The 13,739-nt window shown below is 41.2% G+C and overlaps 1 protein-coding gene across 4 annotated transcripts in view; it reads right to left on the bottom strand.

The window, feature by feature from the left end:
• TRPS1 (transcriptional repressor GATA binding 1) overlaps positions 1–13,739 on the bottom strand; it is a 260,400-nt gene that overhangs the window by 212,371 nt on the left and 34,290 nt on the right. The window contains exon 2 of one of the 4 annotated variants that reach the window (XM_075549346.1): positions 3,023–3,182. The exons of 2 other annotated variants lie outside the window; for them this stretch is intronic. In XM_075549346.1, coding sequence (XP_075405461.1) covers positions 3,023–3,059 — 37 coding nt within the window. In that variant the 5' untranslated portion in view covers positions 3,060–3,182. Of the gene's footprint in view, positions 1–3,022; positions 3,183–13,739 lie in introns of those variants that run through there. One more of the 4 variants, XM_075549347.1, reaches the window with a different exon arrangement.

The following is a 13,739-nucleotide window of genomic DNA, read 5'->3' as shown; positions in this document are numbered from 1 at the left end:
ATCACGATGAATGCAAGCAACCTTATTAAACAAAAGTATGAAAGTGGGAAGCAACTGTTTCTTGACTCATCCTTTATCGAGGTCCACACACTACTCATGGTGCGGTTTCTCTCTCCCTACTGACTACCAGCTGCTCCACCAGAGAAAGATGGGAATCTCTACTCCTGGGAAGTACGGTGTTACATTCTCAGAAAGTCACTGGGCCAACTTTCTTCATCGTATAGGGCTACTGCAAGTCGGAATGACTCAGTGGCAGGACGTTTGGTTTGGTTGGGGGCTTGGGGGTTGGAACACAATTCTATTTACATCACTTCCAAATGGCAATATTGACATCCTCAGAGGACTATAAGCATGTGTGAATTCGAGGAACAAAAAGAAGTCTGAAGAGGCATGATCGGGGCTGGTGGTTGGATGGGATACGGTTTCCCATGGAAATCCTCCTGGGACAGGAAATCTCCCTTGTTACCGTCCAAAAAATTGTCACAATGGGCGGGGGTGGGTGGATCCTTCAGCACAAGGATTCACAGTCAGACACCCAAGGAGCTGCTCTCCTCTGTCCTAGACAAGGGTCACTTTGAGTTGGAATTGGCTCCACAGTCGTGGCTTTAGTTTGGGGCTGTTATCATCCAGTAGGATAGAGACACTACCCAAACTTTAAATCCCCAAGCACAACCTGATGAAGTGTATCAGCTCTGTCATCGGAACACATGGGACGTTCACCCACTTCAAATATGAAGGTAGGCAGGCCCTGGAGCATCATTTTTCTCACTCAAAATGGTCAAGTATCACCAATGGCCCTCGACATGCCAGCTCACTGTGTGAGCTGCTCACTGACAGTGGCTAGGGTCAAAGTAAGAAAGAATTCTCAACAGGTTTCTCTCCCGGTATGTAATCAATGAGAACACAAAAGAGAAAGAGAAAGAAGAAACAACAAGATGGAGAGAGAGAGAGAGAGAGAGAGAGAGAGAGAGAGAGAAACAACTTATTTCAATAAAAGACTGCAGAAGCAAAGGCTCTTGGGGATTGGGTTTCGTGGCCTCTGTTCCTGAATCAGCCGGGCAAAATCTTGCCCTGTGCCAAGTCATCCCCCCAAATGTCTGGGGGAAACCTTCCTTCACCTGGGTCTGACTAACAAAACAGGGCTTCTTTACTGGCCAGCTCTCCCAGGCGACAGATGTAACAGAGTTCGTTGCACTACACGATTAGACAAAATGTCCTGAGAACATTGAAATTGGTCACACACTTTATTCGTTTGCATCTGTGACCTCTCCCAGGTGCAGAGGATCCACACTGGCTCTTGGTCGCTGGGTGTACCTTTGCTTCTGAAAAGCAGGCCAAGCAAAGTTATGATCCGATGAGTCACTGTCTAAACAAACTTGCACTAAAGTAGGTGAGATTGATCACAGGGTCAAGATTCTCATTGGTTGAGTAATATCAAAAATATCGTATAATTGCCTTTAAGAAAGCACCCAGCTCTTCCACAGGGATGATGGTATTAATCAACTGGCTATAAAAGCTCACTCCTGGAACAACAAAATACCCACATTCACCAGACTGAGGTTCCAATGACAAGGAAGCCCTTGAAGTAATGAAGCTTCCAAATGAACTGAGGGAGGTAACAATCATTTCAAAACAACAACAACAAAAGAAAACCTGGTAAACCAATTTCCTCCTTTAAGGTCGTTTGCACTCCAATGTCTTAGCTGTGTTTACTTTTCAGGAGCTCTCTATCCTCCAAGCATTCCCAAGGGACTCCAGCACCTGAGGACTTGGACTCACTTAGGGAAGGACCAGAGGGCAATGCTATCCTTAATGAACAAAGGGAAAAGAAGCAAGAAACGAAAAAAGGAGAGGAAGCTTAAAAAGTTGCTTATCTTAAAAAGCAAGCATTTTAGTAAAGGGAGTACTATCCTACTCTGTCCTAGAGAGAAGGACTTCCTATTCCACACCAATAGCACATCTACACACACACATGTGATCCATGGGGGAGCAACTCTACCTTTCCCTCCAGGATTCCCTGCTTATTTTTCCCATCTTACATACTATCTACATCAACAGTTACCAAAGAATCTTATGCTGGACAAATGCTGAATAACTGTGCTATTCATATTTCATCCTTTTCACTCGTGAGCAAAACGATTTCACCAAATAAATAAGGTTACAAGAAAGGATAAAAACCCTACAGGGCTGTAAGCTCCACGACTAAAGGAGGAATTAATCATCTAATGGATTCGGATCATCCTCCATCATAATGAAAAGGTGATAGTTGTGGCCATCTATTGCTTAAATCCCATGGGGATCAGAAAAATGGCAATGTTCCTATATTAATGGAACCTAGGCAAACTATTTTAAGAGTGACTAGGTATAAATATGTTGATATGGAAATCAATACACTGTCTTTCAGAACAAAACAAAGTTTGTAGCTGGCCAATTTATTGCTATCCTCAAAAGATGCACTGGGTCATAGTTTAATACCTACTCAATCAACATCCTTAATGCCTATGAGAAATCGCATTATAATTAAATGATTATCTTTGCAAATTGCAGACTTCCACCCTACTGCAGACTTAAGATCACACATGACTCATTGACCCCTTATGCTGAATAGAGCCTTTAATAATATACATTACAAAGAATGTTAAACTGCTAAAACTTCAAAGAACTATCTGAAAGGTCATTGGGTTTTATTTTTTTTGTTGGATGGGAGTAGAGAATGTTCTCTTTTGTTGTTGTTTGTTAATGCGGTTAATTTGTTGACTATACTTTGAAGTCATTATAGGGGGGAAACATACTAGAATTATATCACCATGATTTTTCAGAATGACATATTGTGTAAATATAAGCACATTTGCAATACTTCTCAGTGGAAGAGACTCCCCGAGGAAGCCATAAGTTAGATGCTATAAGACTATAGCCACCCTCACGTTATCAGCTCCAAGTCAAATGACAGGTCGCACCAGAGTTCCCTGTGTGCCAAGAACGTCCCCAGTTAACATTTTCACGGAAAAAATGGATCACATACTTGTAAAATCATACCCAGCATTGACTTCATAAGGCATGTGGCTTTAGAGTGCTGTTTACAATGATTAATTCTATTAGTCAACTAGCAGGAAGCTAATGCAATTGTCTGAGGAGAAGCCCTGAAGACTCAGAAGACCTTTCAGGAGAGCTCATCTGCACATCTGAAAAACAAAGAGGAAAAAAGATTGCCTTCCTAAATGGTGCAAACCTGCTTCAGTGCATCAGTGCATCACCTCTAAAAGACATTCCGCTCCCAGCACAATGAGCCACTTCAAAGCCCATCCCTCCCCGGGGCCTCAAGGAAGCAGCGAAGTAGGAGCGTGATAGAAAGGATTCTAAAAGAAGTATTTATTTCTGCTGATGACAGACGGTGGTGTGGGTGATCTTAATTACGTCTCAAGTCCCTCCACTTTAATATCTACAATACTTACCTACGGTGGAAAGTAGGGCTCACAAAGCTCTCAATCCACGAGCATCCGCGAAGGCTGCGCTAGGGGAAAGTCTACCACGCATCGCCTAAACCACACGAAGGGGCCTTAGGCTTCAGTTTGGACAAATCTATTGTAAACTGTATCATTCCCTTGCATGGCAATATCCTTCATACAAACTACAAAAAAAATTAAGTTCAAAATGCCAATGTAGGTGCACTATAGGCGACTATTTTAGATAACAAAGTGTGAATACACACACACACACACACACACACCCCAGTTGCTCAGCAGTCAAAGGCAACCCACAGTGATGCCACAAGCGTCACAGTAGAGTTGTGCTCCAAGTGGGCTCCTACAGCCCACCTTCTGGGTAGGAGCCATTTACCACCCGGTAAACTAACCCCACGTTTGACGTGGCTGCTTTCCGTTTTCTAATTGTGAGATTCAAAACTGTCCTCTGATGGTGATTATGCCCACTCCCACTGTTAGACCATCCTCTATCTGTATGATCCCTTTCATCCAGTCTACTCCCAACATCCCTACGGGACAGAGCAGAACGGCCCCTCGGTGCGTCCAAGGTGGAGTGGCTGGTGGATTAGAACCACTGACCGCTATGTCACCAGTGAAACTCTTAGCCAGGGCTCCTTTCCATTTACATATAAAGTTGTGTACTTACCTTAAGCAAATCATGTACTGCGAATATGCATTAAGGGCTAAGACATTTAAGCGTGTTAAAATACATGCAGCCCCTGGGAAATGCTTTATATGTATTCATTTTCATTACATTGAGATGTAAGACATTGCATCTTCAAACAGCATGTATTTCTACTCTCAACTAACCAGACTTCTTCTAAGACAAAGCTTAATCTAAACATCTTATCATCTCTTAGAAAAAAGTTTATTATTATAAGAAGTCATAGGATAATATACTCTAGTGTCACTTAAACAATGGATGTAATGGAAATAATCAACTTCGATCTTAATTCTGCGACCAATGTTATTTTTTTAGGAATGTTCTTTAACATCTCTACGAGACGGTGACTCATGCCATCACGGTGGCATGATCACAGCAACAAGCCGACCACACAACTGTCACAGAGTAAATTCTAACGCACAACGACCCAACAGAGCAGAGTGGAACTACTCGTTAGGGGTTACCAAGAGACCACCGACTCCCTCATTACCATCAAACAGGTGTAGTCCTTGGAAAAGACATCCTGCATGGCAAAGCAGACGGTCAACAACAAAGCGGAAGACCCTTGACAAGATGGAATGGCACTGAGGCTGCTGCGTTGGACTGAAACAGAGGAACAAGAGGGAGGCCAGGCAGGGGGGCCTGCTGGCGCACATTGGGGCGCCACTATCCATCATTTGGTCCGTGATGCAGTGCTTAACTCACTGTGCCACCAGCCTTCCTTTCCACATCAAAGAGGAGGTGAAGTTTCTAATACTGCCTAGCTAGATACGAAGGTGCTTCAAAATGTTCTTGGAAAAATGGAATTAGAAGAAAATGGAACTTTCCCATGAATAGTTTGAAGTCGCCTCAAATTAACCACTTAATGATTTCATTTCACTTCACATATATACATAAGATAATTGATCCATTACACTTACATACATCTCTCGGAATTACCTTGCAACAAAATCGTGAAATGAATTATTCAACCATCACCAGCGATCAGTTAATTTTTAAAAAGAGCGCAGCAAACATATCCATCCACTCAACGCTGCCGAGAACTCAGAAGGTTTGCTTCAGATGAGAACCCGAAGCCTTCGCTCTCGCAGCTTAACTGAAAACAAAGTAAAGGATCCGAAGGTGGCAGAAGCCTAAAAAGGAGTGGAGCAATCTTGAGCCCCTGGTTCTGGATCAGATTCAGATCTCGGGCCAACTTAATCAAAAGCAAGTCCCTTCACTGCTCCGGACTTAACGTCTTCATTGCATAATAGGAGGCTTAGAATAAATGATTTCTAACCTACCCTCTGAACCTCTGTCCCTCTACAATGGCTCTGGTTAATGGTTTAGGCACTTTGTGTTACCTTGGAAAACCCTGAGCCGATTTTTGTTAAAAGACAATAAAATATTAAACCACCACCAAGTAAAGTCGGCCTAAATCGCTGGTGCCAACCATTCATACAGCCCTTCGTTCCTCTCGGCATTTATTCAGGCACCAAGTGTATATTTGCCATCAACCTCATGCCGAACCCATGAAACAAGACGGCCATACTGTTATTCTCATCTAAAGAAGGATATTTTTAAAACACACACACACAAAAATTATTCAGAAATCATCTTTCTCAAAGAAAACTAAAACTCGTGTACAAAAGAAACAAGTATGTTTGCAGAGATCTGAGTGTCCGGTATACATACATATATTATACGGTGCACACACTTATTCTGGACAAGATTGTAACACATGTATGTGTGCTAGGGTTATGGAGTAGGAAGGCCATGTAATCTGAAGTCAGCCTCCAATCCTGCTGAGTATGATTTTTATTATAAGTAGCATTTCTTATTTTCATAACATATACTAGGTTGACTTTTTGTTTTTCTAGATAACAAAGTGTTGGAAATCAAAGCTTAGTACTAAAGAAAAAGTCATGATGGTCTTTTCCTTAATGAAGATATTTTTCCATGATTATTTATATCACTGGCCAAAGAGCACTGAGTTATTAATTATACATTCCATGTCCCTTTTATTTTTTTATTTAAAAGAAAGGGAAAAAAGAATCACAAATTGTTTCTTTTGATCAAAAGTCCCCCACAAAGAATTTCAAGTATTAAGCAAGTGATAGCAAAATAAAAGAAAGGTCAGGTCTTGGGCCTATAGCAAACTAGATAGCTTCCATATGAACAACATATAAAGTTCCATTTTTTAAGAACATATGTGTTTGCTCATTGGGTTAAGAGGGGGGGATAGCTTGATTCTTGTCTACTCCACATATACAGATCAAAATCAGATTGCTTAAGTGAACTATAAAATGCAAGGAAACACTATTTATCCAATTCACAAACCCAAGAATTACTGAAGGAGTTTAAACGTTTTCTATTTCTTTAGGCTCCAGGGCAATTCTTCAATGGTAAGTTGCATTTTTTGTAAATTGCTTCAAACTTCATAAATCCAATGTCAGATCCTGTTCTTCACTATCCAGTTCTATTTCATTTACTTCTCACTGAATTCATTGTTCCTGAATCTTTAAAGGTATTTTGGGACATCTTAAATCCTGTTGAGATTTAAATGTCATCACCTTCAAACAACTCCCATCAAATAAACCTCTTATTAATTCACATCAAATTAATCCAAAGTGATCACTTCTATTAGCATATGCTTCAGAGCATGAAGCTCATTAATAGTCATCTGGACCCTTGGACTCACCCAAGCCTCTCTAAAATGCACACTATTTAGATATCCTATTTCAGAGAGGCCTGATGCTGGCCCAAACACATTTTATTAGGCTTTTACTCATCCGGCTATGCTCGCCACATTTTAACTATCTCGTTTCAAATGTACGTGTCTAGGAAAAGCAGATAGTCTGGCAAGTCATTATGTCACATGACCCAAAATGAGTCTTCAAATCAACATGAATATATGCAGACCCACTTGGGATCTATATTAATATATGATATATGGTATTGTGGGTTAAACATATTATATATACATGCATATACACATACATGTTAGAGAAAGGATTTCATGCAAATGAAGTAACATTTATAAGAAGAGGATAAAACATACTGCTTTCAAAGGACTTCATGCTAGAGCTCTATGGGATAATGAAAAGTGAGCAAGTGTACATTATGCATTATCAAAAAGGGAGAGGAATTGACTCTCTTCCCCTTCCTAACAGGTGGGAGGCAAATGCATGGAAAACTCTGATTTGAATAAGATCACAATTTCACTAAGCAAATTGAGAAACGTTACTATTCATTTTCCCCATACATGAACAGGTTTTCCTCACAAAAAATTTTTTAAATAATCTACAATGACAACTGTTGATTCAAACAAGCTCAGCTGATTTTTTGCATTTGCACATGGGCCAGGCTCAACTTCATTGTTACCCTTCAAATATTTTAACCGGTCCCTGGGACAGGGGCCAAACATAGCGCTTCAGTCCAAAAGGAGTAGCCTCTAGAAAAGTCTAAATGCCTCCATTTATCTGGATAGTTATGATGTGAATTGACAATGTATTTGTATGTTAATTAGGTTCCACTGATAACAAAAATAGTCCCCAGTGCGGTGCTTCTTAGGAATGCCTTTGAATTTCTTAGGAGCATTTGCTGAAAAAACCTCTTTGTATATTACAGGGAGCCCTGGGTGGTGCGAACGGCCCCATGCTGCTCACCAAAGGGTGAATGGGTGAAGTCCACTCAGTAGAAAGACATGGCAATTTACTTCCCAACATCACTCACTGGAAAATCCAGTGTTGTAACACACAGGGGGACGCTTTGAGTGTAAAGTCACTATGTGGCAGCTGGAGATCATGTCTGGCTTTGCTTTGTCTGCCTTTCCAGCTGCTATTTCACTGAAAAAGGACACCTGAAGGTTAGGCATTGGGGTGCTAACCACAAGGCTGGCTGTTCAAACACACCAGACGGAGACAGATGAGCTTGCTCCCATAAAGACTGGCAATCTGGGAAACCCGAGGGAGGGCTGCTATGAGTCAGAATTGACTCAATGGCTGTGGGTTCGGGTCTCTTTGGTTATTCAGTAAGAAAGAAAATCCCGACTCTTATGTCCATTCCAATATCAATTCTCAATCTTCTTATAAGAAAACCACATCAACCACCACAAATCCTTTTTTGGTCACTTTGAACACACACACACACACACACACACAATACTGAATCTAATAGAAGCGCATCACGAAGATAATTTATTTAATGAGAATGCACTGTCCTCACTCATTAATTGAGTCTATAAGGCAAAATTTATGCTTGTTTTATTGTTGCTGTCCATTTTTAAAGAACAATAAACCAGACACAAGTGTTGTATACACTGCTTGAGAACTTAGCCTGGTGATGTATTTAAAAATATAAAGACACAAAGGATTCGAAGGGAAGAAGGTATGCATGCTGTATCTCAGGCTACTTTCCCTCCTTAAAAAAAAAAAAAGCAACAACAGGAAACTCACAAACTAAGTCATAAACCATGTACCCATTCCTGGACCTGTGTGCCCAAGCCTGAATCTACTCCAGCTGCCATCAAGTGGGTCCTAACACCTTTCTAAGGACCCCGGGCTTGGCAAGTAACCTCTGCAGGAGAGTGAGACAGCCAACAAGTAAAGCTCGCACACACCATGAGGAAGCAGCCACTGAGTCCAGGCAAGGGAAAGCAGTCAGCCAGCCATTCAGAGCTTTGATATACATAAGGGCCAAGAAGGCAGGAGTCTTTGTTCTGAGTTTAGATTTATTTTCATGCATATAAATTAATGAACAGCACTGAGAGATGTTTTACGACACATCATAAATACACAAAACAGACATACCCTATTTAGTACTTACTGCTTGCTGATTTAACTAATCTAGCTCATTTTTTTTCTGTCTTATAAAAACAAATCACACACACGAATGGGGATCATTTTTCCTCTTTTATTTATACGTCCATTGTATTTTTCCCCCCAAATAAAAGTACTCTTTTTAAAAAATTTCTTCCTAAGAAAAGCTATACTGGAAGGCAACTTTTGAGCAGAGACAAGATACTTCCTGTTTCATAAGATGAGAAACGTTTTATACATGGAGAAGAAAAAGAACATCCCAAATCCCGGCACAATTTGGGGTAGGTAGTAAACTTGAAAGCTTCATCTAAATTAAAATAGCATTCAAAACAAAATCAAGCAAAACCATTAATTCAGAACTTTCTGCTTAGGCCTTCCCAAATTTAGCTGAACTCTGTCTGGGCTTTTACTGCGGCTTAATTGTTTGAGGACAGATGACAAGAAATCCCAAGATTTTTCTCAATGTTCTTCTCATGATCGTAGCCTCAAGCAGGGGGGGGGGGGGGATGTAAGGCAGTTCTATGGTCAAATTAGGTTTAGTGGAAACTGTATACATTATACCCCCTCCTCACATATCCACAAAGTATATTAAGGATTAAGATTCTGAGAAATCCTAGGCACTGAAGGAGGGGGGAAGTCTATTCAATTTGGATTGGAATTTCCCAATCTTATTTGGCTTCATGTCACATAATGCCACTTACCCAATAAAACTAATGTTCTGCTGAGCCCAGAAGGGAGATGGTGTGCTAAACAGGGCCTCCCAAGAAAGAAACAGAACTAATGTTTTAAAGCAAAGGGCGGCAGTTTTCAAAGAAACAGTATTCCTCATTAACCTGGCAGGAAAATTAAGATGCTTCAACTCCCAAGTGGAACCTTTACGGGAGCATGTTGTTGTCATTTCTCAGCCTGGTTATCAGCATTTAAAGAAGCCCGGGATGTATTTGCACGGACCACCGTTTTACAGAATGTGCAACAGCGCAGAATGGCAACCAGGTTCGAACCTGAGCGGGAAAACAAGGCAGCAGGTGAACACCCATGTCCATCGTGACCGCAGTTGTCTAGATTGTGCTCCATTACACACCTAGGGATCTAAACCCGATTTTCTATCTGGATTAAACCCTTGGAGGCGGCTATCATGGTCGAAAGAAACCCCAACTTTGTTTGCAGCGATCATTTGTGTAGACATCAACTAAGACCCCTATGCTAGCAAGTTTGTCTCATATCTTGGCAATAACTTAAAATTCTATCTGATTAGAATCAATTTGATATATTTTAAATAATACAGAGATAGTATTTTCTTTAATTATGCCTGGAACCGAAAGAGGGGAAGTAGTCATTTAATGTTTTGAAGTATTTCATGAGCTATAGTATGCAAAAAGCAGTTCCCAAACCCAAGAGGGATCTGGAGTTCACATATTTAATTTATAGTCAGGGGTTTTCAAATGCCCGAACGTCTTACCTAATAGCGTACATCCAGCTCATTTGCTTCTACCTAGTTATTTGTAAGTCCCATTTCCTCCAACCCCCTCAGTCTCGTCCGCCCCCAGGTTTGCCTCCAGGAATAGGAATAAGGAAACTCGGGAAGTCGGACCCGAGAGGGGAAAAGAACAGCTTGTGACCTACCTCTGCTAAGACTTTAAAGGCCGTCACTGAGAACAAAGTAGAGCTACACCAGAAGGTTCCGTAGTCTGTGATCTTGTGGAAGCAGACTGCCACGCCTTTCTCCTTAGGAGCAGCCAGTGGACTCGAGGCACCGACCTCTCCACTAGCAGTTAAGAGCTTTAACGACTGTGCTGTGTTTCTCAGGAAAGTGACAGCCGTTGACATTCCTGGGAGCCCAGTTTCATTGCGAAGCTAACAGACTCACTGCCATTTACTACAATCAATTCCAGAGTGGTTAATTTGGATTTTATGTATTTTTTTTTCCTGTGGACCTAGATTACAACCGCCTCCCTGTCCCCACCCCGCCTTTGTGATACTGTCTGGGTGACAAGGTGGCATACTAAGTGATGTTGTGGACTGCTAAATTCAAGATGAGCAGTTCGAACCCACTAGGTATTCTGAAAGACAAGGATGAGGTGTTCTAGTCCCAGGAAGATTTACAGACTCGGAAACCCAAAAAGATAGTTCTATTGTGTCCTATGGGGCCACTAGGAGTTGGAATCAACTCCTCGGGGGCAATGGGTTTGGTGGTATTAGTTTGGTGGGATGGTCTACAACCTTAACGTCCTTCTGACTCATTTTTCTGGACAATGTAGAAAAGAAATTAAAATAAAAGATTTACAAAGAAACCAACACAAACCAAGCAGACTGGATAATTTCCAAAGTCAATCTAAAGCACAGAATTAATTTGAAACACAAAGTCGGATACGGAGTTGAGGCCACAGTGAAGCACAACCCTACAGAGAGACCATATGTCCAGGTAATTCCTAGGTCCCACCGGTGCTACCTAGAATACTACACATGAGACGAAGAATAGTGACTTGGTGACCTGATATTTGCGTCTACAAGTGCAGAACTTATGTCGGGGCAGAAATACGGTCACATTAAACAACTATTTTATTTATATCAGCAACGTCGACAATCTTCACTTTCAACTTGAATATACACTTAAGAACCTATCCAAACCCACACACCCTATAGAAAAGATTTTTCATCATTTTCTTCCAAACTAATCATTTCTTTTCTCAGTCCATCTTGCTGTGAAACCTGTCATCGTAGAGTGGGGAGTGGGGGAAATAGCTATGATTCCAGATACTAGATATTATACAAATAGTTCTTTCAAAATTTAATTCGACGATGACAGGAACTAAATATCACAGCTAAACTCCTTTTTAAGGCTGACAATCTTGAAACTGGGCGACAGAATCTGCCCTTAATTGGTATGTAATAAGGAATGTGTGGCGCATTACTCTGAGCCAGCCACGGTGCCAAAAGTGCACTCTCATTTGAGATTTTTCCACTCGCCTTTGATTTTCATGTTGATTTAGAATTCTTTGAACAGGGTACTGCTATTGTTCGAACGTTATAGATTAAGTACCTACCGCTTGGAGCAGTTAAATCCCATGCCTCGGGCAGAGACCTAACACATGGAAGAGTTCAAGGTGAAAGAGTACAAACCTTGGTTTCCTGTAACATTTCTCACAGGTTCTCTCCAATCTTCTGAAGGAACATTTCAAGACTGCGCACAGACATATAAACGAGGCCCCGCTCTAAGAAACGTACAAGAGACCACTCTGTGAATGGAAACATTTCAGAATAATGTTCATCAAAAACTTGAGTCTACCCTGTGTCACTTGGCTCACAAGGATGTCATTTGTAGAATAATCAATTCCACAAAACCCATCCCAATGCTTGCAGACAAAAGTCAGTCTCCTTCATTACAAAACCTGGGGCACTTTAACAACTGGGGTACTTGATGCCTCTCTGTGTCCCTGCCACATGCCACATTGTAACAATGTGTTTTTGCTCTCAGCTGCCCTTCTGGAATATAAAGTCCTCCAGATCAGATAGATAATTATTAATGTGATTAACTGCAATTCCAAACATCACTATATATCTGTGGTAGTTACATAATCTGTTGTCCATTTGAGACGTAAGAGCGAAGGGGTGGAGTTTAGCCTGTCAATCAGGTCGCAGCTTGAGGATCTCATTTGGAGTCACTAAGGCAGTGGTTCTCAGCCTTCCCAATGCTGTGCCCCTTTCATACAGTTCCTCATGTTTTGGTGATGCCCCGCTATAAAATTATTTTTGTTGCTACTTCATAACTATAACTTTGCTACTGTTATGAATTGAGTGACCCCTGTGAAAGGGTCGTTCAACCCCCAAAGGGGTTGTGACTCACAGGTTGAGAACCGCTGCCAAGGTGATAAATAGCTCATTGGAGGTGGGACACACACTCATTCCCTGCGAGACATCACTGAAAATGAGCCTGATGGAGCTACGCTGATGCAGACAGAGTCCTGGAGCTGGAGGAGCCACTTAGAGAGCCACACCAGCTCTGAGATGCCTCTACTGCTACTGGATCCGCAAGACTCTCCACCCACTGGCCTGTGATCTTCCTGCATTCTGAGCCATTGCATGTGTTTCATGAGTCTGAAGAGGAATTAGTATTGGACATATGGGCTAATATTAAACTTAAGGACTGGATCTAAACTGGGCTGGGATATTTTCTCAATATCCAATGCTCTTGTATATAAAGCTTTCTTATACACATATGAGTGTCTATTTGTTTCTCTAGTCTACCTGGACTAACACACATACCCATTCACATATGTGAATATATTCTTTAAAATATTACTATATAGTCAGTAGAGATATAATTACTTAGGAAATCCTTTAAGGCAGTTCTACTCTGTTATACAGCGTCACTGTCAGTCAGAATTGACCCAACAATACCAAACAACAAGTGTGTGTGTGTGTTAATGATGATTCTTGATCTTTTCTCAGGTGCAATACACGTGAAACTCGAGTGTTCAATATTTATCATTGGCAATGACACACTATGGTCATTTATGCCTCCAACTATGTAATTCAGTTGAAAGATATTTTCAAACTACAGAGCAATAAAGCAACCTAATGGAGGAAGTGGGGCATGTAGGATTTTAAAAAGCTGGGTGAGAATGACATGGCCCTTTACCACAAAGAGTAGCCAACCATAGAGCAGGAACACATAAAAACCTTATCAGATGAATAGATGTTAGAACTTGGAGATTTCTGCATATTGTTTTCCCTTTGAGAAACACCCAAATCTCTTGGCATTAATTAGGCTCAGGAGAATCAAAGGTAAAATTG

The sequence above is a fragment of the Tenrec ecaudatus genome, chromosome 5, assembly GCF_050624435.1.
Source record: "Tenrec ecaudatus isolate mTenEca1 chromosome 5, mTenEca1.hap1, whole genome shotgun sequence".
NCBI classification, from domain to species: Eukaryota; Metazoa; Chordata; class Mammalia; order Afrosoricida; family Tenrecidae; genus Tenrec; species Tenrec ecaudatus.
This window is presented reverse-complemented; position numbering and strand designations above follow the sequence as displayed.